Below are 26,527 nucleotides of genomic sequence, written 5' to 3'. Positions count from 1 at the left end.
AAACACCATTTTTTTTCCGGTTAGTGGCAGGGGAGAACAAATGATTAGAATATCCTGGGATGGATAATTTAGAAGCCACAGTAGAGGGAAGATGTCTCTTGGAAAAAGATAACATCTGGACATTTTGATTTAAGATAGTTAGCTACCTTTGTATGCTTGATAGGGTGATTTAAACCATTTACATAAAGGAGATAATATGTAAATCAGCCATCTGGATGAAATTGCAAATAAAGTCTAGAGCTGGAAAACCTCATACATGCAATACAGAAAGAAAAAGAAGGATAAAGAAAAAAAACAAGTATATAAGCCAATGAATAAAGAAAAATCAGATTATAGAGAAATCCAAACTAACAGCACTACGCATACTCACTGGAAAAAAGCAAACAGTTTACGGGTGTTCCTGTAAGAACAGTGAAATAGTGCTCCAGAGAAGTGTGCCACCTCCAAGAACAAAACTTTAAATCAGAAACATACCTTTGCAAGGTTAGAAAACCGGTATCAGTTAAAAAATGTAAAGATGTTAGTTTAAACAGCAGAACAGAGTCACTGTATTTTAACTGAGTCTAAAAAATTTCTAAGTTCCGTCGGTTTGAGGTAAGACGAGGTGCGATTATTATACGTGACCCTCTCCTGGCAGGATACATTAGACTGAATTTTACTCCAATATCTTTCAGATCTTGTCTCAGTGAAAGAAATTTTTTGTGCTTGGTAGCTGTCGTCTTCGCCAGTTCAGAAACTATGTGAAGGTGTTTCCACTGAAATAACAGCTGAGGATGTGATTTTGCGGCCTCCACAATTTGTGGAACTTGCTGGAAACACAGGATGTTTGCCACAATTGGTTTCGGTGCTTTCTGCGGGGGAGAAGAAACACGATGCATGCACTTGATTTCAAGTGGTTCCTTTAATTGTAAGCCAAGTGATTTAGATAGAAAATCATGCAGAAAATAATAGTGTTGGTACCTTCCGCGGTTTCTGGTAGGCCTATAAGCCTTATGTTTTTGCATCGGCTTCTATTCAACAGGTCTTCTATATCTGTAGAGCGAGTATAGTTTTATCATGCTTATGAAACATGGCAAGCTTCGATTGTGTTGATGCGGCTTATTCTTCTAAGGCATCTAATCTGTCTCGCATCTACAAATTGAGCATTTATTGCTTCTAGTTCCGCTCTTACTAATTTCGTTTCTTCCACTTGTGCTGACATTATTGATTTAAATGATCTCACCTGACAATAAGTAGATCAAATTGAGAGTTTGTAGTTTTCGACAACATTTTTTTCAGGCGTGCTAGGCTCCGGTTTAGACTTTTTCCCACTAGGTTGGGTTGTGGAATTCTGTTCCGCCTTGTTCGGTTTTGGCGGGGTCATCTGCGATATGGAAAATGCAACATTTAAATTGCAAAGGAGGGAAATTATCTGCAAATTTAGTAATGTTCAGGAGGAGCTCCTACTCCATGCATCTGTTCGTTGTGCTAGCCAGGCTCTGCCCCAAATATGAATATTCTTATGTTCTAATCAAGCCCAGTTTCTTGTTTCAAACAGTGGCCAATACAGGTCATAAGTACCCAGCAATATATCAAGAGTAAACAGATTTTGTGCTGCTTATCCTAGAAAAAGCAGTAGATTCCATCATAACAATGGTTTGTGGACTTTTCTTATAAGAAAGTATCCAGACCAATTTTTTTAACAGATGTGGAGGGCCATTTTCAATACGACGTATAAGTACAACTTTACACACTTCTCACAAAATGTTCAAATTCGAAGACATAGAAAAAGAGATTAGGTTCTTGCCTCGATATATTTTTCCAGTAGATAATAATGGTATGCTGAACCATAGGGTTGTCTATGCATGCTCACGAGCATACTACACAAGATGTCAATTACAGTTTTTCAGCTCCTCCTCCTTCTCCCCAGTCTCTGCTGCTTCCTTCAGTTCATACCAAATCCGACAACCCTATAGAACAAGGGTGCCCAAAAGGTCTATCGCGATCAAACAATAGATTGCAACGGCAAGACTCGCATTGCCTTTGCGTTCTCCTGACGCTGCAAAAGCGAGGCCATAAAGCCACTGCACAAGTACTGAGCCCACAAGCCTTCCCCCTCCCCCCCGACATCAATTCTGACATTGGAGAGGACATTCTGGGCCAGCTAATTGCTACTTGGCTGGCCAAGAACTTCGTCTCTGATGTCAAAATTGACATCGGGGGTGGGGGGAAGGCTTGTGGGCCTGGCGCTTGTGCAGTGGCTGCACAGGCATGGCTTTTGTGGCGGCGGGGAAGCAGGGAGAAATTGGCGGTGGGGGCTTGGGGGAGGGGGCAGGGAGAGAGAAAGAAAGGGAAGGGGGCAGGGAGAGAGGAAGAAAAAGTTGGACTCATGGAGGGACAGAGAGAGATGTTGGTTGGGGAATAGAATGAGGTCTGGAGGAGAGGAAGCATGCAGGAGGCAGAAAGAAGGGAAGAAAGATTGGATGCACACAGTCAGAAGGAAGTGCAACCAGAGACTCATGAAATCACCAGACAACAAAGGTAGGAAAAATGATTTTATTTTCAATTTAGTGATCAAAATGTGTCCGTTTTGAGAATTTATATCTGTCTTTATTTTGCATTATGGCCCCCTTTTACTAAACCGCAATAGCGTTTTTTAGTGCAGGGAGCCTATGAGCGTCAGGAGCAGGGCGGGGCATTCATAGAAACATAGAAATAGATGGCAGATAAGGGCCACGGCCCATCCAGTCTGCCCACCCTAATGACCCTCCCCTACCTTTGCCCTGTGAATAGATCCCACGTGAATAGATCCCATTTGGCCTTAAAATCAGGCACGCTGCTGGCCTCAATCACCTGAAGTGGAAGACTATTCCATCGATCAACCACCCTTTCAGTGAAAAAGAATTTCCTGATGTCACCGCGCAGTTTCCCGCCCTTGATTTTCCACGGATGCCCTCTTGGTGCCGTGGGACCCTTGAAAAAGAAGATATCTTCCTCCGCCTTGATGCAGCCCATGAGATACTTGAACGTCTCGATCATGTCTCCTCTCTCTCTACGCTCCTCGAGCGAGTATAGCTGTAATTTGTCTAGCCGTTCTTCATACGGGAGATCCTTGAGTCCCTACGCTAAAAAAACACTATTGTGGTTTAGTAAAAGGGGAGGGGGGTATATTTGTCTATTTTTCTATAGTTGCTACTGAGGCAACGTTGCATATTTTTAAAGTCATCTGCCTTGACCTCTTTGAAACCCCCCCAAATATAAATTATAATTAACATTTTCTCTGCATACAGTGTGCTTTGTGTTTTTTTTTAAAAAAATTATTGTTGGTAGATCATTTTGACTTGGTCATTTTAAAAGTAGCTCGCAAGCCAAAAAGTGTGGGCACCCCTGCTATAGAAGACAGGAGAAGGAGGGGTATGTGGAATTACCCGAAACCAAGTGTCTGATCTGCTAAAAAGAATTATAAAACCAATCACTGAATGAACAGTAATGTGACATTAATAAGCCTATGAGAGGAACAATGAATGTCAGACAATACAAGTTAAACAAGAACATAACATTCTGAATATTTATGGAACGCAACCATTTTTTCCTTCCAATCATATATACTGACTCTTCATAATCTATTAGCCTGACTGACAGGAAAAATCCTAGCTGTGGAGCTGACCATTAAGCTTGAGTCAAACAGCAGGCGCATCGGGAGGGCGGGCGGGGAGTTCAGCATACCATCTCTATCTAATAGAAAATATATTATCTCTTTTTCCAGTGCAATAGGGATAGTATGTTGAACCATAGGGACGTACCTAAGCAGTCCCTAAAGTCTAGAATAGGAGAGATAGCCTGCATGTAGTATTGGAGACACAAAAGTGGAATCCTCCTGTGCTGCTATGTCCACTCTGTAGAATTTAGTGAAAGTATGAATGGAAGGCCAGGTCACTGATCTGCAAAATTTCTTCAGGAGGAATTGCCCTTGCTTCCGCCCAAGAGGTCACTCCTCTAGTCAAATGTTCTTTTAACAAGATAGGCAGCTGTTTGCAGCAACCGATGTATGCAGAGGATATAGCTCTATGAATCCATCCGATATGAACTTTTACATTCAGAGGAAGATTCTCAAAAACCTGCGTTAAAAAGCGATGGTCTGCTAACGCAGCCATTCAGATACTGAATCTAAAAACCCGAGAAATTCTTTAAAAAAAATTGCACATGCAAATAAGGTCGGCAGACAGCAGCAAAGATTTCCTAAACTTGCATGTGACCATCACTAAAAAAAAACACCACGCTGTCAATGCCATTAAAAAACCAAACAAACACACAACAGCGGGAGAGATGCCCACACTCTCCCACTGCCCCTGTGTTGTGATGTAGCGGGATAGATGCCCATTCTCTTCACTGCATCACAACACCCCTTCCCTAAAATCCTGGCCGTGACCCCCCCTGTGACAGGAGAAATGCCCACTCTCTCCTGCAGCACTAAATTTAAAAAATCCTGCTGCGACCTACTTGACCCGACCCGGCTGCGACCCCCCCCTGCAGCAGGAGAGATGCCCACTCTCTCCTTCTGCAGTAACTAAAAAAAATCCTCCCCCCACCCCGATCTGGCCATGACCCCCCCCCCCCTGCAGCAGGAGAGATGCCCACTCTCTCCTTCAGTTTTTTTCAAGTTTATTAGGATTTTATATACCGCCTATCAAGGTAATCTAAGCGGTTTTTTACAATCAGGTACTCAAGCATTTTCCCTCTCTGTCCCGATGGGCTCACAATCTATCTAACGTACTTGGGGCTTTGGAGGATTGAGTGACTTGCCCAGGGTCACTAGGAGCAGCGCGGGATTTGAACCCACAACCCCAGCTGAGGCTGTAGATCCAACCACTGCACCACACACTCCTCCTCCAGTAACTAAACAAAAAAATCCTATCCCGACCATAACCCCCCACTCCACTCCCCTGGCAGCAGGAGAGATGCCCACTCTCTCCTACTGCAGTAAAGCACAGTTACTTACCGTAACAGGTGTTATCCAGGGACAGCAGGCAGCTATTCTCACATATGGGTGACGTCATCGACGGAGCCCGGATGCGGACGCTTCACAAGCAGACTTGCTTGAAAAAACTCAAAGTTTTGAGTCACCCGCACCGTGCATGCGCGAGTGCCTTCCTGCCCAGTGTAGGGCGCGTTTCCTCAGTTCAGATAGCTAGCAGAGAAGCCAACCAGGGGAGGTGGGTGGGTTGTGAGAATAGCTGCCTGCTGTCCCTGGATAACACCTGCTACGGTAAGTAACTGTGCTTTATCCCAGGACAAGCAGGCAGGTATTCTTACATATGGGTGACCTCCAACCTAACCAGAATGGGATGGTGGGAGTGTTGGCAATTTAGGAGAATAAATTTTGTAATACTGTTTGGCCAAACTGTCCATCCCGTCTGGAGGAAAGTATCCAGACAATAGTGAGAAGTGAAGGTATGAATCGAGGACCAAGTAGCAGCTCTACAAATTTCCTCAATAGTGTAGATCTGAGGAAAGCTACTGAAGCTGCCATAGCTCTGACCTTATGGGCTGTGACTTTACTGTGAAGGGGTAATCCAGCCTGGGCATAACAGAATGAGATACAAGCTGCCATCCAGTTGGAGATGATACGCTTAGAAATAGGATGGCCCAACTTATTGGGATCGGAGACAAAAAGTTGAGGAGCAGTTCTGTGTGGTTTGGTGCGTTCCAAATAGAAGGCCAAAGCACGTTTATAGTCCAGAGTATGAAGAGCAACTTCTCCAGGATGAGAATGAGGCTTTGGAAAAAAACACTGGAAGAACAATGGATTGGTTGAGATGAAATTCCGAGACCACTTTAGGGAGGAATTTAGGATGAGTACGAAGAACCACTTTGTCATGATGGAACACTGTGAATGGTGGGTCAGCAACTAAAGCTTGCAGCTCACTGACTCGTTGAGCAGAAGTGAGGGCTATGAGAAACACCACTTTCCAAGGGAGATACTTTAGATGAGCCTTATCAAATGGAGGCTTCATCAGTTGAGTAAGGACAACATTGAGGTCCCAAACCATAGGAGGCGGTTTGAAAGGAGGTTTGACATTGAAAAGTCCTTTCATGAATCTGGAAACCACTGGATGAGCAGAGAGGGGTTTCCCTTCAATAGGCTGATGGAAAGCTGCAATTGCACTGAGATGGACTCGGATGGATGTAGACTTGAGGCCAGAAGTGGATAAGTGCAAAAGATAATCCAAAAGAGCCCCTTGAATGTAGACAGCTTTGAGGAAGGTGTTGTGACAGATTGCCCAGTCCCAAACCTCCAGAGCTTCTTGACAAAGGGAGGCAAACCCTGTCCCTCCTTGTTTGTTGACATAATACATGGCGACTTGGTTGTCCGTCCGAACGAGGACTACTGTGTCATGAAGCAGATGTTGAAAAGCATTGAGAGCTTTGAGGATCGCTCTGAATACCAACAGATTAATATGATACTGATGATCCGTGCTGGTCCAGAGGCCTTGAGTACAGAGACCATCGAGATGAGCGCCCCAAGCGTAGGTCGAAGAGTCTGTCGCGAGGACCTTCTGATGGGGGGGCGTTTGAAAAAGCAAGCCTCTGGAAAGATTGGAAGAGAGCATCCACCAACAGAGAGACTGCTTCAATGAAGGAATGACTGCTATGTGTCGAGAAAGAGGGTCGCAAACTTGCGTCCATTGAGATGCCAGGGCCAACTGAAGAATTCTGAGGTGAAGTTTGGCAAAAGGAATCACGTGTACTGTGGAGGCCATGTGACCCAGAAGTATCATCATGTGTCTCGCTGAGATGGAAGACACGGTATGACAGAGTTGAAGAAGAGCTTCCAGTCGTTGTTGTGGAAGGAATGCTCCGAGTTGGACAGTGTCCAGAACAGTTCCAATGAATTGTAGATTCTGTGAGGGCTGAAGTTGAGATTTGGGAAAGTTGATTTTGAATCCCAAACTTTGTAGGAACCAGGTAGTCCGTTGGGTCACTACAATAACCCCTTGAGATGTGGAATCTTTGATGATCCAGTCGTCGAGGTAGGGAAATACCTGAAGACTATGATTCCTTAGAGCTGCTGCTACCACTACCAGGCACTTGGTGAACACTCTGGGAGACGAGGCCAGGCCGAAGGGTAGTACTCTGTATTGATAGTGCAGATTCCCCACCCGAAATCTGAGATGTTGATGGGAGGCCAGATGAATGGGGATACGAGTATAGGCCTCCTTGAGATCCAGAGAGCATAACCAGTCGTTCTGTTCGAGAAGGGGATAAAGGGATGCCAGGGACAACATTTGAAACTTTTCTTTGACTAGGAATTTGTTGAGTGCCCTGAGATCCAGAATGGGCCGCAGATCGCCCGTCTTCTTTGGAACAAGGAAGCAACGGGAATAAAACCTCTTGTTCTGCTGTTCCAAGGGAACTGATTCAATGGCATGGAGACGAAGCAGAGCATGAGCTTCCTGAAGAAGAAGGGCAGTCTGGGATGGATTGGAAGGATACTCTCTTGGAGGAAGCTCTGGTGGAACCTGAGTGAAATGAAGAGAGTATCCTTCCCTGATGATGGTAAGTACCCAGAGGTCGGATGTGATTGTCGTCCATCGAGGGTAAAAAAAATGGAGACGTCCATTGAGGGTAAAAAAGATGGAGACAACCTCCAAGAGGGGGAAGATAGGACAGAGACAGAACAGTGGAGGTTATGCTCTGTTTCAAACAGTCAAAAAAGCTGTGTAGCCTTAGGGGCAGCAGGAGGCTGAGATTTTTGTTGCTTCTGAGCAGGAGCTGGCTTTAGCATAGGTCTGACAAAAGAAACAAAGGATTTGTCATGCTCAGACAATTCTATGGTGGCTGCCTCAATGGATTCATCGAAGAAGTCATTGCCAGCACAAGGAATATTAGCCAAGGTGTCCTGAAAAGTAGGATGCATGTGAATGGTACGAAGCCAAGCGAGGCGGCGTATTGCAACAGAACAAGCAGCCGCTCGGGCAGACAACTCGAAGGCATCATAAGAAGATTGGAGGAGATGCAAGCTGAGTTGTGATAGAAAAACTATGACATCTTGAAATTCAAAGTGCTTTTGAGTATGCAAATAACTCAAAAATTTAGGCAAAAGAAGTAATAAAATGAAAAGTATCATTAAGGACTTTAGAGGACATCATAGCATTTTGAGAGATGCGACGTCCAAATTCGTCCATAGACTTCCCATCCCTTCCAGGAGTGCAATGTGCCTGGAACAGCTGGAATGGTATGAGGAGATCCGGTAATGCTCTGCTGGAGAAGGGCTCAAGGACGTTGAGGCAGCCTGGGTCGAAGATGAAACTTCAGCTGGAATAAAGGCATCAAAAGAATAGGGAGACATGGATGAGGTAATCGAGACCGTTGAGTCGTCGAGGTGTGGAAGTGGATACCTCGATTGAGGAGTCGACGGTCTAGGAGATGCAGGTGTAGATCGAGGTTTAGTGGAAGACAGGCGCTCCTTAGAAGAAGAGCGATGCCTGGAAGCATGCCTCGAACGTCAATGAGAACTGCGCTTGGAAGCAGATCTCAAAGGTCGAGGAGCCTTCGCCCTGGCGATGGAAGCAGGCGATGCCACCAGGGAATGGATGGGGCTTGGAGCTGTGGATCGAAGCTCGAGGCTGGATGGAGGAATCTCCATGCACTCCCAAAGACTCTGCTCCTTGCTTGGAGGGTGAGGAGTTCTGTCGAGGCACGTGCAAAGACTCTGCTCCTTGCTTCACGTGCTGAGATGCCAGACCAGAGACTCGCAAAGACTGTGCTCCTTGCATCGAGTGTGAATATGTCAGACCGGACACTCGCAGACTCTGCTCCTTGCATCAAGTGTGTATATGCCAGACCAGACACTCGTAAAGACTCTGCTCCTTGCATAAATGCTAATCTGGAGCTCGGGACAGAAGCAAAGACTTGAGCTTGCAGGAGACTGCTGAATTCCCAGCTGAAGTAGAAGCATTGTCGAGGCAGAACTATATTTACTCAATAACTGAACAAATTGCTGCCCAAACATGGTCTGGAAAGAAGCCGACAAGGATGGATCCGCGTCTGAAACCGGACCACCTGTCTTGGCTGGAGGTTCCACCGAGACAGTGGAAATGTGCTTCGACTTGGAAGTCTTAGGCACCTAAAACACCACCGATGAAACTGTCTGCTGCGCTAGCTCACCTGAGAATACAGGGGAAAATACAGCAGTCGTCGTCGAGGAAAGAGCCATTGCAAACGAGGAAGGGGTGATGAGGCTCGAGGTTGAAGCAGTGGAGGCCAGTTGACCCTCGGTCAAAGTCGAGGCCGGAGTCGACTTCGGAGTCAAGGAAGAAGTGGATTCCATCTGGAAGAGCCTCTCCACTGAAAGTAGACGACGTGCAAGCACGAGGTTGAAGAGCAGTACAGCGGTCGCATGACTTCAGTTGATGGTGAGGCCCAAGGCACCTGGTACGTGGGTCCGGGAGAGAAATCGAACGCTGACACTGGCTACACTTCATGAAGCCGGTAGCTGGCAGGGACATAGAAGGAAAAAACAGCCGCTGTAAGGTCGAAACATGTGGGCTGCGGCCAAGCGGCCTGCCCCGGCAACCGGACGGAAGAAAATTTTTTTTTTAACAAGAAATAAAAGAAATACAGCGATTTGTGAAGAAAATAACACAAAATCGCGGTGAGAGAAGGCACAAAGTTAGTTAGTTAAACGCAGAGAGTCAAAGACAGACTTCTCGGCTCCGCGGAAAACTGAGAAAACGCGCCCTGCGCTGGGCAGGAAGGCACTCACGCATGCGCGGTTTGGGCGACTCGAAACTTCGAGTTTCTTCAAGCAAGTCTGCTTGTGTGGCGTCCGCAAACGGGCTCCGTCGATGATGTCACCCATATGTGAGAATAGCTGCCTGCTTGTCCTGGGATAAAAGTATTTTTTTTTTAATTTTGTTTACATCACAGAACCGGCATGGGGATGGAGAGGTTGTAACCCTATACTTCTACTAAGACTAAGGGGTCCTTTTATTAAGGTGTGCGCTAAATTGGTTAGCATACCTTAATAAAAGGACCCCTTAAGTATCTTAATAAAAAATTTGGCCTGCGACTTAGCCTATGTTTTAGATTTCAGCCCCTTATGTGACTGAGTTTTGATACCACTGCTCTACACCAACGCCTGACAATTAAGAAAGCCATTAAATCAGAGAAAATGACAAGTTTAGAAACCCCACACCACCATATACTGCACCAATACACAAAAGGAAGCCTACCACAGGGATAAATACAAATTTCCTTTTAAACATAAAATCCTTTCCCCTCAGTAAAATTTTGTCGTCTTACACAGGGAAATTGATTGAAGAGAAACCCGCCTTCTGCTGACAGAGAGTGCCCCCGCCTGAACTTTCCCCACCTGACCAGAGAGCGAGGGCGCTAGAGGCGGGAACGGGGTTGCTGAAGTTCAGTCTCCGAACTTGGATGACCCGCTCGTATCTCTTGCAGGTGCAAAGAAGAAAGAGAGCTGCCCTGATTTTTGTGCTTTTTGCTCCTCCCCTCGCCCCGATCTGGCCTCAGTTGTAATGATTGATTTAGGCACGAGGCTGAGTGATTCGGTTATTCCTCCGCCTGACCTCACCGCTGCAAGAAACCTAAAAGGATGGATACCTGCAAAGTGCACTTCATTCGCAAAGACGAGTACAGTACCTGTTTTGCAGACGTTTATAAAGGAAATATTTAGGAACTAAAATTCGAACTATGAAAAGCATGGCACTCTTCGATTCACTGCACTAATAGCATTTAACAATTTGTAGGTGCAATAGTGAAATAATTCACACCCTTCGTGCGTCCCTATCTGTTCCTCTTATTCAGGGTCATCCCCGAACGACGATAGAGTTCACAAACCAATCAGGACCACTCCTCCAAAGGGGCGGCGGAGACCTGCTTCCAATCAGAATGCCGTCTGGGTGGTACGTGCACTGTCACCGCCCCCTCGCCTGCCTTTGGAACTCTGCGATTTAGACTCATAGCTTAGGAGCCGGAAGCAGCCAGTTGGACGGAGTCGAGTTGGATGCCAAACATGTCGGAGACCGTAAAATACCACACTCTGGATGAGATCAAGAAGCACAACCATAGCAAAAGTACCTGGATCATTCTGAACCATCGTGTCTATGATGTCACTAAGTTCATGGAGGAGGTGAGCGCGCGGGAGGTTGTGGGGGAGGGTGGGTTGCGTAACTTTCTGCAGTCATTTAAGGTTTGAGCTGAGATGATGGTTTGGTTTATACAAGGAGGGGAGAGGAGGCAAGGCAGAGTCTTACCGGGATTGTTGATCCGGTTTAGCCTGGCGGCTAAGTTCGCTGCTTGAAAACCAGGCCATGGAAAAGTGCTCAGTCTTGGGCCTGGTGTTAGTCATCGATTATTTATTTTTTTCGTGTTAATTAGCAATCCTTGTACTGTATTAGTTACTCTCATGAACCTTGGGGGCAGTATTAAGTTTGTGTGCATTTTTAGTTCTGATTCGAAATATGTACTACTAGCTTTTTTTTTTTTTAGCCCGTTACATTAACGAGTGCAAGCAGCCCTTCTCCCTTCCTTTTACCTCCCCCTGTCCTGCAGCACCTCTTCCTTGCTCCCCCTATCCAGCAGTAGGCCTTCTCCCTTCCTTTTACCACCCCCTGTCCAGAAGCACCCCTTCCCTGCTCCCCCTGTTCAGCAGTAGCCCTTCTCCATTCCTTTTACCTCCCCCCTGTCCAGCAGCACCCCTTTCCTGCTCCCCCTGTCCAGTAGTACCCCTTCTCCCTTACCTGCTCCTCCTGTGCAGCATAGGCTAGACCGGGCAGCCCTCAGGGCTTTTGCTAGCCCTGTCTCGCATTATCAAAGTGGGCCAGCCTAGCAAATGGCCCGCGGCTGCTTGATGAAACCGCGGGTCCACTAGTCCCTGTCTGTGCGCCTGACAGCAGTGCCTTGACCACTAGAGGCCTGGATATTTGCCGTTTGTCGAGGTGCAGGCTGGCTGGGTTGTGGGAGGGGGGGAAGCCATTGTTGTGTATGTGTATGAGAATGGAGGCCAATAGTGAAACCACCGCAGGGTCCTACTGCACATGCGGGAGCAAGGCACCGCGACGATTGAAGTGCGCATGCGCGCTAAGGGTATTATTATAGCGGATGGTCGGTGGCGGCTTTTGGATTTGATTTCAAGTTTCATGAAGAAATATGTATTTTCACAAAGTAAAGTGGACCCAGGTATTACCCAAAGTTTCCCAGATAGACAGACGTTTCCAGGTAGCTCGGATTTGTAATGCATCTCCAAAATTCTAAGGATGCTGTCTCGGCTTGGTGGGTGCACATAGTTCACTTTCATTTCAACCAGTTCTGTTAAAACTAAGCCTCATCGATAGGGCAGACAGATGCTTAATGATCAGCACAGAGCCTGAAGTTTGTATTCCAAAGGTAACCACAAAAACTGAAAACATGATATTTAGCAAAAATTCATAAGTAGTTTTCAGAAACTGTGTGTTCAAATCTGGCGTTTAGTCACTCGAAAATTTAAATATAGTCCACATATGAAACTTTACTTCTTTTAAATAGTGGTGGAAAAACCTCAGACACGGGCACCTAACCCCACTCATCAGTAAATTTACTTCATTCAGCTATTATAAGTGGATAGATGTCAATCATAGGTTAAAAAAAAGTCATGCTTCACAAAATACCTAAACAAAACTAGAAGCTACTATTACTGTACTTAAAAAAAAAAAAAAAAAAAATCAATCAGTAAGTAAGCATGTGTTTTGTGAGATGCTCTCAGATTAAAAAAAAAAAACAAAACCAAAAAACTTGCCTAAACATGAGGCAATGTTTCTTTAAAACCCTGTCTGAAGAAAAGATCAGGTTACAGCTGGAAGAACTGAGGCAAGGATTCTCAAATCACTAAAGTCTTTTATGATTAAAATTCAAGCACCTTTCCAGCGACATTGTAGCGCTGCTGTGGCGCCTTGCTGAAAAGCTTATGAGCACATTTAAATATTTAAAAGCCTTTAAATGTTATATGAAGATACTATTTGAGAAACTTGCCCAGTATTGATGAGAGGGTTTTTTAAATGTTTTGTTCTATTTTGAAAGTATTGCCCCCTCAAGTGGACTGTACTTTAAAATCCCCGGTCTGTTTGGATCAAACTTGCATCCATCTTTGGCATTAACTTAACATTCAATTTTTCTGCTTTCTTCTCAAAATCTACGTTTCCATGTCTTACCTTCCCTTCCTATCTCTCTCTCCTTCCTTCTCTATTTCCATGGTCTGACATCTCTCTCCTTCACTTCTTTCTCTCCTTCCCTTCTTTCCCCCAGTGTAACATTTCTCTTTCCATTCCTCCTTCCTGGCCCCCCTCCCAGTCCAATATTTCTCCCTCCTTTCCACCTGTCCAACATTTTTTTTTTCTCTCTTCCTCCTGCATGCTTCTCCTCTGGTCCTCTTTCCCTCAACCAAATAACATCTCTCTCTCTCTCTCTCTCTCTCTCTCTCTCTCTCTCTCTCTCTCTCTCTCTCTCTCTCTCTCCCTCCATGAGTCCAACTTTTCACTCTCTGCCCTTCCCCCTTCCCCAGTGTAACATTTCTCCTTCCTGTCCTCCCCATCCATCTTGCCCTCTCCATGAGTCCAACACTTTCTGCCTCCTGCACGCTTTCTCTCTCTGTCCTTGCCTCTTCCCTCAGTGGCATCCCTTCTTCCCACCCCCCATCCCAACATGCTCTCTCACCATGCACCATCTTACCTTCCCCTCCAGTGTGTAGCACTTTTCCTTTTCCTCCCTTTGTGCCAGGTCGAGCAGCACCTCTTCTCTCTTTCTTTTACTTCCCCCTTGTCCAGCAGTACTCCTTCTCCCTTCCCTGCTCCCCCTGTCCAGCACTACCCCTTCTCCCTTCCTTCCTCCCCTTGTCCAGCAGTACCTGTATTTTGCAGCCGCGGTCTTATATGCGATCTCACACGCTGGGCAGGAAGAGAAGCTCCGGCGTTGGAATCAGCTGACTTGCAACTTCCTGCAGCTGTCGCGTATTCCGAGACTCCTACCTTCGTGTATCCGGCCTTCACATATCCAGGGACATAAGTGTCTACCTCTATTGCTAATGGACTGAGTTGAGTTCCCCAGAGTGGAGTGCTTATGTTTGCTGTTTTCTCAAACCAGCACATCAGGTGTGCCATGGCCTTCTGCAGGCCTCATAGTTATGCTGTCTCTATGGCAGTGTTCTTCAACCGCCGGTCCGCAGAAAATTCCTGCCTGTCCGCACAGGGCTGGCGAGATCGACACGGTTAAATTTCCTGCCGGATGTATAGCAGTGGGCGCCCCGACTGCGGTGATGTTGGCGGCAGGCTGCTGTTCCACCCAGCTTCAGGCGGTGCGCAGGGCCGGTGTGTGGATTGGGGCCATCGGCAGAGTCTGGGCCTTCCCTCCGCAACGGCTCACTTGTGCATCCACCTAACTCTCCCCGGTACTCACAATCAGTGTGTCTCTTGCTCCCTGTAATCAGCAGATTATGTATCTGTTGCTCTGACCCAGGAAGTAAATGACAGGCCTATTTTTTTTCAGTAGTAGTAGCGCAAGGAATGAGAGTCCGCCCACGTGCAGTATGCTTGCAGGCACCCGGCGGTTGAGATGGTGCCTCTAGGTGGGTTGAGCCCATGCGGCTGTGGGGTCCTGCTGTGTTCGCTGGCTGCCACCGGGTTGTTGATAGCATCCACGGGTGAGCGAGTGGTGCGGCGCTGGCCCTGAGCTTTCCTGTCTACGGGTTGCTCACCCATGGAGATTCAACGGTAGGGCGGCGGGTAAGGGTCTCCGGCTTGTCTTGGGCGACAGGGCTGCGGTGCAACGTCGTTTGTGGCAGCTGAGGGGGGGGGCCGCGAATGGGCAGGGTGCGCGGGAGTGAGATCATGGGTAGCCTTCGACAGTGGCTCTCTCCCCTCCCAGCAGCTTTCGTACTGCCAGGGCAGTGATTCACTTCAGCAACTTCATCTTTCCTCAGAGGCAGCAACGGACCCAAGGCTGCCTAAGTGAATTGCTGCTGCAGGCAAATACTGAGAGCTGCTGGAAGGGGAGGAAGCCACTATTGGAGGCTGGGAAGCTGCTGGATAAAGGGAGAGCTGCTACTGGACCTAGAGGGAGGTAGAAGGAGAGATGCTGCTGGGAGTGGAGGAGGGAAAGGGATGGGAAGAGAGTTACTGTTGGATAGGGGAGGAGGGAAGGGAGAAGGAAAAAAGGAAGGAAACAGCTTGCAGGGAGATTAGAGGAGGGGAAGGGGGTCCGGGTGGAATGGAGAGATCTGATGAAGGAAAGGGGAGAGACAGAGGAATGAGAAAGTAGAGAGAGATTGATGCTGGAAAGGGGATCAGCAGAGAAATGAGAGAGGGATAAAGATGCTAGATCTGGTGTAGTAGAGATAAAAATGAAGAAAGCAGTGAAGCTGGAATGAATGATGTAAAAAGGAGAAAGGAGGCACAGGCTGGATGGAAAGGGGAGAAGGGCATAGAAAGAAGGCAGATACATATGGAAGGGGGAGAGGGCAGACAGTGGATTGAAGGGGCAGACGCTGGAAAGAAGAGAGTGAAAAGAAGATGAAAGCAGAAACTAGAGACAACAAAAGCTAGAAAAAAATAATTTTATTTCTATTTTGTGATTAAAATATGTCAGATTTGAAATATATATCCTGCTAGAGACATAACTGGGAACTGCAGAGCCCAGGCAATGCTTCTTTAGCTTCCAGCTCATTTAGGGCTCTCTCTGACCAGAGGGCACTCCCCTAACACTCTTCCTGTCATGTGTGACTGCAGTATTTCTGTGTAGCATTCTGTAATAATTTGGCTTGTTCAGTTTTCTTGGAAGTAGAGGGGATATATGGGGAGGGAGACAGAGGTTTTGTTAGTCCTTGCTCTGTATATTTGTATTTATAAAATGACAATTGTACAGAATATTGTTTCTTTTTATACTTTAATAAAATACATTCAATATAAAATCATAACTGAGGCTTGTGCAGATGGGATCAGATGGTTTGCGGAGACGAGGTGGAAATGGTTTTTTTAAATTTCAGTCTTAGTAGTTTGTTGGTCCACAAAATAATTCTTTTATTTCCGCCGGCCCATAGGTGTAAAAAGGTTGAAGAACACTGCTCTATGGTCCCCCACGTAGGAGTTGGCTGGTTTGTTTCCGAGGTGGATTGTGAGTTTGGATGTTGGGGTAGGGGTTCATGCATGTTTGTGACAATGGAGATTTGTTTTGCTGTCCAACTCAACTTGTTTGGTACGTGTGGATTAGTTTGTGAGGGGTTTGATGCGGTTGGATTGGATAAGGTTCCCCATATTTCCCTCGCAATTGTTTTGACTGAGGGATCAGACTGGGGGGGGGGGACGACTCATTTGGAGTTATATTTCGGGAGAGCCAGTTTACTCTCGATAGTCCTCTCCTAAAGTCACTTCATTGGCTTCCCATCCATTTCCGAATACAATTCAGACTTCTCTTACTGATCTACAAATGCACTCACTCAGCTGCCCTTCACTAACTCTCTCTCTTCACTTATCTCCCCCTATGATCTCCCCCCCCCCCCGGTGAGTTCCGCTCAACTGGTAAGTCCCTCCTATCTGTGCCTTTCTCTTCAACTGCTAACACCGGATTCCGTCCCTTCTGCCTTGCACCATATGCTTGGAACAAGCTGCCCAAATCCCTATGGCGGGCTCCGTCTCTGGCAGTGTTCAAGTCCTGTGTAAAAGCCCACCTCTTTGAGAGGGCTTTTGACTCCTAACTCCTCTCACCTTGGCTTCAGCATCCCCTACTCGTTGTCATGTCTGTCTGACCAAGTTAGATTGTAAGTAGAGAATGACACGGTGAAAAAATTTGTCCCTGTCTCCGCCCCGTCTGTGCGACCACTGTCTCCGCCCCGTCTCTGCGACCACTGTCCCCGCGACTATTATTCCCACAGCATCCATACAAGCCTCGGTACTGCAATATTTAGCTTATTCCTTCCTTATAAATCAAAGTTTTGGCTGCTGAACTAAAATGATGTTCAGCTGGCAGGGCTTTGTTTATAAATTTGTATCAACACAACGATCCCGTCTCTTAGGGTTGTTAATACAAGACGGTGATTCATTTTTTCAGTCACTGTACCTCAATCTTGGAATTCTCTCCCTATTTACTTAAGGGAAGAACGTAATCTAGAGAAATTTAAGAGTAATCTAAAAACTTTTCTTTTTAAGGATGCTTTTGATAATTAGTTAACAATCTGCTGGTTAAAAATTCTTATTTTATTGTGTTTTTTTTGTTTTCCCTGCCTTTCGTTTTTACCCTGATTGTCTTACTTTTCTTTAAGGAATTTGTATTTCATCCTCTGTTTTCCTTGTGTTTACTGTTTAAGTATGTCTTTTAGTCTGTTTGGATGTAAAATTGTTAACGTACTGTATTGTTTCCCAAAGATTGTAATTTTTTTTAAATGTTCATCGCTTAGAAATGTGATTAAGCGATTAATCAAAGATTTTATTAAACTTGAAACTTGAACTAATATACTACTTTATCCTAAAGCAAAAAATAAAATAAATAGAAATTTTTTTTTTCTACCTTTGTTGTCTAGTTTCTGCTTTCCTCTTCTTCTCATTCAGTTCCTTCCATCCACTGTCTGTCTTCTCTCTGCGTCTTCCATTTGCTCTATTACTGTGCCTCTCCCTTCACCCCCCCCCCCCCACCAATTGGTCTGGCACCCATCTTCTTCCCTCCGCTCCCCCCATAAGATAGTGTGGCATCTGTCTTCTTCCTTTCCAGCATCTTCTCCCCATTCTCTGTTCCCTATTTCCTTTCCAGCATCTGTTCCTCTCCACCCCCCTTCAGCGTCTGTTTCCTTCCCTCTAGCCATTTCACTGCCCTTCTTGCGCGGTCCGAACATCTCTCTTCCTTCCCCTTACTTCGCAGCGCGTTTTGTTTAGAGAGCAACTTGCTCAAGCTGCTGGAGTCTGCCTGCAGTAACGTGCGTCTGTGGGTGGAAGCTTCTCCGAAGCAAATTTTCGGGGGAGGGAGATACAGAAGATAGATTCAGCTGGTAAAGAGGGAGGGGGCTTCGCATGATCGGTGACCATTTAATAACAGCAGAAGGACCATCTGGACTATTTGTTCAGTAATCTGTTTTTCAATAGGATAGAAAGGGAAATTGTTTGAGTACCTGAATGTAAACCACTTAGGCTATAAGTGGTATATACTGTATTTTTCGCACTATAAGATGCACTCCAGAGTTAGAGGAGAAAACCAAGAAAAAAACGTTCTGAACCAAATTGTATACTAATATATACCTGGCACCTTGAAATTCCATCCCAGCCCCCCCTCCCCCCATCAATCATCACTTTTACCCCCCTGACACCTTTAAATTCTGTCTCAGCCCCCCCACCAGTACCTTTAAATTGTGGTGGTTGCTGGATGGCTGCCTGCTGAATATGTCGGGGCCAGCGGCATACAAGTGCTCTAATGGCTGGGCCCGCGACACTTCCTAATTGTGGTGGTCGCTGGTGTTTCCCTGGACGGCTGCCTGCTGATTACCGGTATGTTGGGGTCAGCGGCACACAACTGCACTGCTGCTTGGGCACGTGCCACTTCCTGAATGGCTGCCGGCAGTTCTTGCGGGTCTGACAGCAGCCATTCAGGAAGTGGGGTGTGCCCACGCAGCAGCGCCAGTCCAAGCGGTCGTTGGAGTGGCAAAGAGATACAACAAAAGGATCAATGTTCCAAAACCCGCACCAAATTTCTTTGAATAAAGTTTCACCATAGGCATTTTCCTCAGCATAGCCACATTTCTCTGGTGCTCAAATAAACTTCTCAACCCAGGCATATGCCTTTAGTTACCACAGCAGTTCAGCTTCTTTGCTAGAGCTTTACCTCTGGACCTCAAAGGTCCATCTAACCCAGGGGTCTCAAAGTCCCTCCTTGAAGGCCACAATCCAGTCGTGTTTTCAGGATTTTCCCTAATGAATATGCATGAGATCTATGTGCATGTACTGCTTTCAATGCATATTAATTGGGGAAATCCTGAAAACCCGACTGGATTGTGGCCCTCAAGGAGGGACTTTGAGATCCCTGATCTAACCCATTATCCCATCTTTGCGGTGGCCAATCCAGGTCACAAGTACCTGGCAAAACCCAAATAAAATCAAGATCACAAACTGGTTCTTATAGTGGTCTAAGTTTGCATATTTTGTCCATTGTTTGTTCTAATTTAACACACGGATGGATATAATCAAAGAAATGTGTGTCTGCTGCCTGTGCAGAGTTCTGTCCAAATTCTGCTTTGCACAGAATTCCCCAAGAGTAATGTTAAAATGGATCTTATACAGGGTAGATCTAAGTGGTTAGCCTGAAATAAACTTGTGAACCTTGTATTCCCAGCTCTAGATAGGATCACATTTCCAACATACAGCTTCCCTACAGAAGTGACTCATCAATTTTTTTTTTTACAATGGTGTTGGCCTGTGGCATGTAAGAAAACTACTAGAGCATAGAGAGACTGCTTTGTTCTACAAAGCAGCTTGACTTGAATGTTCATGTATTTTTTAAGTGCAGTAATTCTATTCGTTGCTAATCAACAGGTTGTTACATAAAGTAAAAAAGAACTATGGTGAAAAGCTTGAACACAGCAAACACTACATTTTTAGTCCTTAAGCTCTTGTTAATATAAGTTGTTAAAATGTATAATTCTCATAAATAAAATTACATAACATGTTTTCATAGATCCATCCAGAGCTTTATGTTGTTGATCCTAACTGCAGTCGGCTTTAGTGTGAACCCACGAAAGGGAAAGTAATTGACCCAGTGAATTTGGCCAGTATCCCAGAAATGCAGCAGTCTCTCTACTAGTGCTGCCCGATTCACTGATTTTGAAAAGATTTGTATTCTAAAAAAAATCGGGCTCTCCAATTCAGTGACCAACCCTCCTCACCGTACATTTGGGCTTTCTAAAGCATGCCTCCTGCCTGATTTTTGACAAGGTATTGGGGTGGGGGTGAGGGTGGGGGCGGTGTCAGGGGTGGAGGGTTCTTTAGCTAGGTGTCTGACCCAGCCACCTTCAGTTCACTAGACCACCAGGATTTTGTTTGAGTGGTAGGATAGGAGGATTGGAAGGCAAGGAGGCTTGGTGGGGGGTGTCAGGAGTAAGGGAAGGGAGAAGAGGTACTTCTGGACCTGGCAGAAGGGGAGGGAAAGGAAAGGTGCTACACACTGGAAGGGAGGGTGAGATGGTGCATGGGGAAAGAGCATATTAGTTGTGAGTAGGGCTGGGGAAAGGGAAGGAAGAAGGAGGATGTTGCAGGAGGAGGGAGAGTGATGAGAGAGGGAGAAATGGACATGGTGTAGGAGAGGGAGAAATGGTGCATGGGGAAAGAACATGTTGGGGTGGGAAGGAGGGATGCCACTCTGAAGAGGAGAGAGAGAAAGTGTTCAGGAGGCAGTGTTGGACTCATGTAGAGGGAGAGATGGATGAGGAAGACAGAAAGGGAAGGAGAAATGTCACACTCACGGGAAGAGGTCAGAGAATGAAAAGTTGGAGGACTGGAGGAGAAGCATGCAGGAGGAAGAGAGAGGAAATTTAGAACTGGTAGAGAGGAGGGAGAAATGTTGGACTTGGAGAGAGAAATATTACACTGGAGAGGGGGAGAGATACCAGACCATGGAAGGGAAGGAGGAGAGTCTGGTAGCGCTATAGAAATAGTAGTAGTAGTAGTAGTAGAGATGCCATACTGGGAAGGGGAGAGAGATGTCTGACCATTGGGAGGAGGGAGTGAAGGAGAAAGAGATGGGAAGGTAAGACATGGAAAAGTAGATTTTGAGAAGAAAGCAAAAAAATGGAAAAAATTGCATGTTAAGTTAATGCCAAAAATGGATGCAGGGCAGAAAGTGAAGGAGAGAAAAACCGTCAATGGATAAGAAGGTCTTGGAAGCACAGTTAAGATCACAGAAAAATAAAATCACCAGTCAACAAAGGTAAGGAAAATGATTTTATTTTCAATATAGTGATTGAAATGTGCCAGTTTTGAGAATTTAATGTTCTATGTATATGAAAATGAATGGAAAAAGTTGGATTACAATTAGTAAAGGGGGTGGGGTCTGGGGCAGAGCTTGGGTGGGTGTAGGGCGGAGCACTGACAGTCTGTAGTTGGGGATAGAGAATGGCATGGGGGAAAAATTTATTCCCGTCCCCGTGAGCTCGGCCCCCGCAAACCATCTGATCCCATCCACATAAACCTCGAATAGTTTTATACTGAACTTACTGAACTTATTTTATTAAAGTATAAAAAGAAACAATATTCTGTACAATTGGCATAAGAACATAAGAGATGCCGCTGCTGGGTCAGACCAGTGGTCCATCATGCCCAGCAGTCTTCTCATGCGGCAGCCCTTTTGGTCAAAGACCAGTGCCCTAACTGAGACTAGCCCTACCAGCGTACGTCTTGTTCAGTAGGAACTTGTCTAACTTTGTCTTGAATCCCTGGAGGGTGTTTTCCCCTATGACAGCCTCCGGGAGAGCGTTTCAGTTTTCCACCACTCTCTGGGTGAAGAAGAACTTCCTTATGTTTGTACGGAATCTATCCCCTTTCAACTTTAAAGAGTGCCTTCTTGTTCTCCCTACCTTGGAGAGGGTGAACAACCTGTCCTTATCTACTAAATTTATCCCCTTCAGTATCTTGAATGTTTCGATCATGTCCCCTCTCAATCTCCTCTGTTCTCTAATCTGTCGCAGGTCGTTTTCCTTTAATATATCGAAAGAACGGCTTGAGGTTTTTCGCCTCCTGGGCTATTTTTTCCTCGTAGTCTCTTTTTTGCCCCTTATGGCACCTGCGTTGGTGGTGTTTGTGCTTATTCCAGTTTTCGTCCGTTTTTGATCTTTTCCATTCCTTAAATGAGGTTTTTTTTTTTTGTCTTTGATCGCTTCCTTAACAGTGAGCCACGCCGGTTCTTTATTCTTTTTCCTCTTTGATCCCTTGTTGATACGTGGTATATATAGATTTTGCACCTCGGTGACCGTATCCTTGAAAAGAGACCAAGCTTGCTCCAGCGTTGTTATATTGTTTATCCTCTTCTTAATTTTCTTCCCCACCATGCATCTCATCCCTTTGTAGTTTCCTTTCCGGAAGTTTAGGGCCGTGGCCGTCGTTCTGGACCGACGTTTCGCCCCTATTTCCAGGTTGAAACGTATCATATTGTGATCGCTGTTTCCCAATGTCCCTTCTACTTCTACATCCTGTGCCAATCCTCGCAGCCCATTTAGAACTAAGTCCAGAATTGTGTTTCCTCTCGTGTTTTCCTTGACAAGTTGTTCCAGGAAGCAATCGCCTACAGTTTCCAAGAACTTGGTCTCTCTAGCACAGCCAGAGGTGCCTAGGTTCCATTCTATCCCCGGATAGTTGAAGTTGCCCATGATAACTGCGTTGCCTCCCTTGCAGTTGTGTTTAATCTCATACGTCATTTCTTCATCAATTTCTTCGGACTGCCCTGGGGGTCGGTAGTAGATGCCTATCCTCGTTTCTTGTCCATTTGTTCCCGGAATTTTGATTCATAGAGACTCTAACTTATCTATCCGTTGTGGCATGTTTTCTCCAGTAGATTCAATTCCCTCTTTGACGTTTATGGCAATGCCTCCTCCTTTTTGAGCCACTCTGTCTCTGCGGTATAGTTTTTATCCCGGTAGCACCGTGTCCCAGACATTTTCATCAGTCCACCATGTTTCCGTGATGCCGATAATGTCGACGTCATCCTTTGTGCCACAGCTTCTAGTTCTCCCATCTTATTTCTAAGGCTCCTTGCATTCGTGTACATACACTTGAGTTTGCAGCCTGTTCCCTTCTTGCGTGTCCTTCCCTCTTGTGTCTCTTTCGGTTTGTCCTGCCTGCGATCTAGTGAGTCTTCCCCTCCATCTTCCTGCACGGTATCCTCCGGGTATACCGGTTCCCGAATCGTCGACTGTCGGCTTTCCCCTTCTTCCTAGTTTAAAAACTTCTCAACTTCTCTCTTGATGTTGCTTGCAAGTAGCCTCATTCCATCTCTGCTGAGGTGGAATCCGTCCTTCTTGAATAGCTTGCTCTTCCCCCAGAACGTCATCCAAAGTTCTGGCTGCCGAACTAGAGAAAAAGAGATCTTCAGCTGGCAGGGCTTTGTTTATAAATATTTATCAACACAACCAATATACTACTTTATCCTAAAGCGCAAATTAAAAAAAAAAATTTTTTTTTCTACCTTTTGTTGTCTGGTTTCTGCTTTACTCATTCAATTCCTTCCATCCACTGTCTGCCTTCTCTCTGCCTCTTCCATATTATCTGTTACTGTGCCTTGCTCTCTCTCCCTTCACTCCCTCTTTGGTCTAGCACCCACCTTCTTCCCTCCGCTCCCCCCATAGTCTGTCATCTCTGTCTTCTTCCCTTCCATCTTTCCTTCCCTCCCCAAGGTGGGTTTTATCATCTCTCTCCTCCTTTCCTCCCCTCAGATCTGGTATCTGTCTCCCCAATCCAGCATGTGTCTTTTTTTTTCTTTTTTCTTTATCCCCTCCTTCCATCCAGTTTCCTTCAGCGTCTTCTCCCCACTCTCTTCCCCATTTTCCTTCAGTGTCTTCTCCCCACTCTCTCTTCCCCATTTCCCTTCAGCGCCTGTTCCTCTCCACACCTCTCCTCCCGCACCCTTTGCGCGATCCATTCAGCCCCTCTCCCTCACGCTCGCCGTGGTCTGAGCATCTTCCTCCCTCCCTTCCTTCCCCTTACCTTCAGGCAATTTTTAATTTTCTTTCTACAAACAGCTGGAGCTGCGTGTGGCTGCCGGAAAGTGCTACTCTTGACGCAACCAGAAGTTGCGTTGGCGAAGGACTTTCCGGCAGCCACATGCAACTTCAAGGCTCCAGCTACTTGTAGAACGAAAATTAAAAATCACCTGAAGGTAAGAGGGAGGAAGATGCCTGGATGGCAGGGGGGGGGGCTGCTGGACCGTGCAAACGGTAACCATGCGCGTTCCCTGTCTTAACTGCGGAAAGAAGGCCATTCACCGTTCCATGGAGCGGTGAATGGCCTTCTCCCCATACCCGCGGCAATCAATTTTTTTCCCACCATTTTTTTCCGCGACTAGTCGCAGGTAACAGCCACCGTGTCATTCTCTAGTTGGGGTGCTCAGTTGATATTTGTTAGACTTAGGGGGTACTTAACTTGAAGTAGTTGAGAAACACTGCTGTAGGTAATCAGCCGGCGCCTCTCCTCTCCGGCCCTTTTCCCTGCTGGCACCCTTCACTGGAGGGCTTCTGCGCATTCATAGACTCAGTGTGATGTCCGCTCACTCTGGGTGCCTCAAACCGTGACCACTACCTGTGTGCTCTGGCTCAAGAGAGTTTGAGGGACACTGGTCTACAGCTTCTTTATGGTGGATATTTTTAATTTTTTCTGGTGTAAAACAGTTTTAAACCACATATGTTCTTCTCTCTGCAGGGGATATAAAAAGAGTAGAGGAGACCAGACCTGTTCCTTTTATATTCATTTTGGTTTGGTGCAGAATTTGACTATATCTTCTCTCTGCAGTTACATTTTATTGTAATGCTTCACAACAGCTTTATTTAACATTGGTTAAATAGTGTTGCAAGTTTCAGCTTTATAAAGTAAGTTACCTTTTTATGATCTATGAAGACCAATTATCTTTAAGGACTGTCACGCAGGCACAAAGGTCATCCAGTGCCTAGTGTACTTTTATCATAGGTGCTTGCGCTCTCTCCTGTTTGCGTTCAGATTACATGGAGATATTCATGTTGTTTGGTTAACTTTCTGTGTTCAGGTCACGTTTTCTTCCATACCTCAGTGCTGGGTATTGTAATATTAATGAGGTAGTTATCGAAAGTCTTGCAAATACATTACAGGCTGTATTCTATTCTACTTTGTCAGGTTATAAAAAATAGAAAGAAAACATCTAGCTCCTATTTAGTGTAAGTCTTCTATTTCGAAAATGAAATTAGAGACTGACATTCCAAAAAAGATTTTTGTGTTTGCTGGCAGTCAATGAATATATGTGACTAATAGATTTTGAAAAGTTGTATATATAGTAATGGGTTGTTTTTTTTTCGTTGTTTTTTTTTTATACAAATTGAAGTTTCTCTGTCCGCTGAGTGTTTTCTAGATTCCCCTGCGAGCCGCCCCAAGGAGGTGGTTCGGGTGCAGGCCACAGTTGGCAGACTTTTGTGTCTTGCAGCAATTGAGCCGGTGCCAAAGCGAGACTTCGACTCTGGGAAATACTTGATTTACTTCATTTTTCCAAATAAAGGATCTGAGACTGGAGACCAATCCTGGACCTCAAGGCGGTCAATGCAGCCCTGAAGGTTCTTCATTTCCATAAGGAGACGGTGCACTCCAAGATTGCGTCGGTGGTGCTGGGGGGAGTTTCTAGCTTCCTTCAGCTGATTGAAAGGTAAAGCACTTAGAATGCTTCAGTGATCAGTGTTGAAGCCAGTTCTGCTCAATATCCCCCATCTTTTTCTTTCTTTTTTTTTTTTTTTACAGAACTTTAGTGTGGTTTTTAGTGCTGGCAACTCATAGTGAGTGTTAAAGCTGTTACCACCACGGCTGGCGCTAAAAACCGAGTGACATTGCTGAAACATTGGAAGGAAAAATGTCAAGATTTGCAACAGAGTTGGCATTTCAGAAGGAGTGAACAACTTGAGAAGGGATCTATAAAAATGAGAAGAATGATCTGTTTGACAGTTAACATTTTAATGCAAAGAAGCACAGAAGGTGTGGAAAATCCAAAACAGCAGTATGCGATAGGTGGCGAGAAACTAACTTTCACAAATCAGGAGAAGGACTCTGGGATGATTAGTGTGTCGAGATTTCTCAAGGCTGTGGAACAATGTGACAAGGCAATTTTGACAGGAGGTTGTAGCCAGGATACTAGACTGAATAGAGAGTGGCATAACCAGTAAAAGAAAGGAGTGTTGATGTGGGTGATGAAATCCTACTTGGAAGACTGTGTTCAATTTTGTAAGCTGTATCTCTTTAAGAACATAAAAAGACTTCTTTTGCAGATACACGTATCCATACTTCAGCTGTTAATTTCCCCTTCCTGCGAACTGCAAAAGGATATTCCTTTAAGAACTTGAGAACTCCTCCCCTTCTGCAGTGGAGCACAGTACCTCCCTCGGTTATTTCTTCTGATAGCGAACTCAGAAGGTGTGTCTTGCTCTGTTTTATTTTTATTCATTTTTAAAATTTTATTTAAAAAACTTCTAACCCGCTTAAACTTAAGCGGTTTACAAAATTAATCATAATCTGATATACAAAACATTTTAAAATAACTTTTTTTTGCTGGAATTTTGAAGTTCTTTGTGCCTTCGGTGCTCAAGGTCCCATGCTTGGGCATACTGTGCCAGGGAAAGGACATAGTCGCACATGGGAGGATTTCTGCTCCCAAAATATCTCTGTGTTCCTATGGAGCCAACTTGCTTTGGGCTCTTCAGGAGCTCAGGGTCCGTCCCCTGGGAGCAACTCACCTGCTGATTCGGTCAGGGGGCCGAGTGCAGGCCATGTTGCCCCATGTAAGAACCCTAGGGGTATCAGGGAGC

General features: G+C 45.6%; 2 protein-coding genes across 11 annotated transcripts in view; one reads left to right on the top strand and one right to left on the bottom strand.

Moving 5' to 3' along the window:
* Positions 1–10,797, bottom strand: part of C2H18orf63 (chromosome 2 C18orf63 homolog) — a 142,654-nt gene extending 131,857 nt beyond the window's left edge. For 8 of the 10 annotated variants that reach the window (XM_033934299.1, XM_033934302.1, XM_033934303.1 and 5 more), the window contains exon 1: positions 10,285–10,488. The gene's annotated coding sequence lies outside the window, so the exon portion shown is untranslated. Of the gene's footprint in view, positions 1–10,284; positions 10,489–10,644 lie in introns of those variants that run through there. The other 2 variants (XM_033934300.1, XM_033934301.1) reach the window with 2 other exon arrangements.
* A 130-nt stretch (positions 10,798–10,927) lies between these two features.
* The window catches only part of LOC117355567 (cytochrome b5), an 82,571-nt gene continuing 66,971 nt past the window's right edge, over positions 10,928–26,527 (top strand). Inside the window, exon 1 of the mRNA XM_033934314.1 lies at positions 10,928–11,134. Coding sequence (XP_033790205.1) covers positions 11,009–11,134 — 126 coding nt within the window. The 5' untranslated portion in view covers positions 10,928–11,008. The remainder of the gene's footprint in view (positions 11,135–26,527) is intronic.

The sequence above is a fragment of the Geotrypetes seraphini genome, chromosome 2 (assembly GCF_902459505.1).
Source record: "Geotrypetes seraphini chromosome 2, aGeoSer1.1, whole genome shotgun sequence".
NCBI lineage: Eukaryota > Metazoa > Chordata > Amphibia > Gymnophiona > Dermophiidae > Geotrypetes > Geotrypetes seraphini.
Note: the sequence above shows the minus strand (reverse complement) of the source record. Positions and strands in the feature narration are given on the sequence as shown.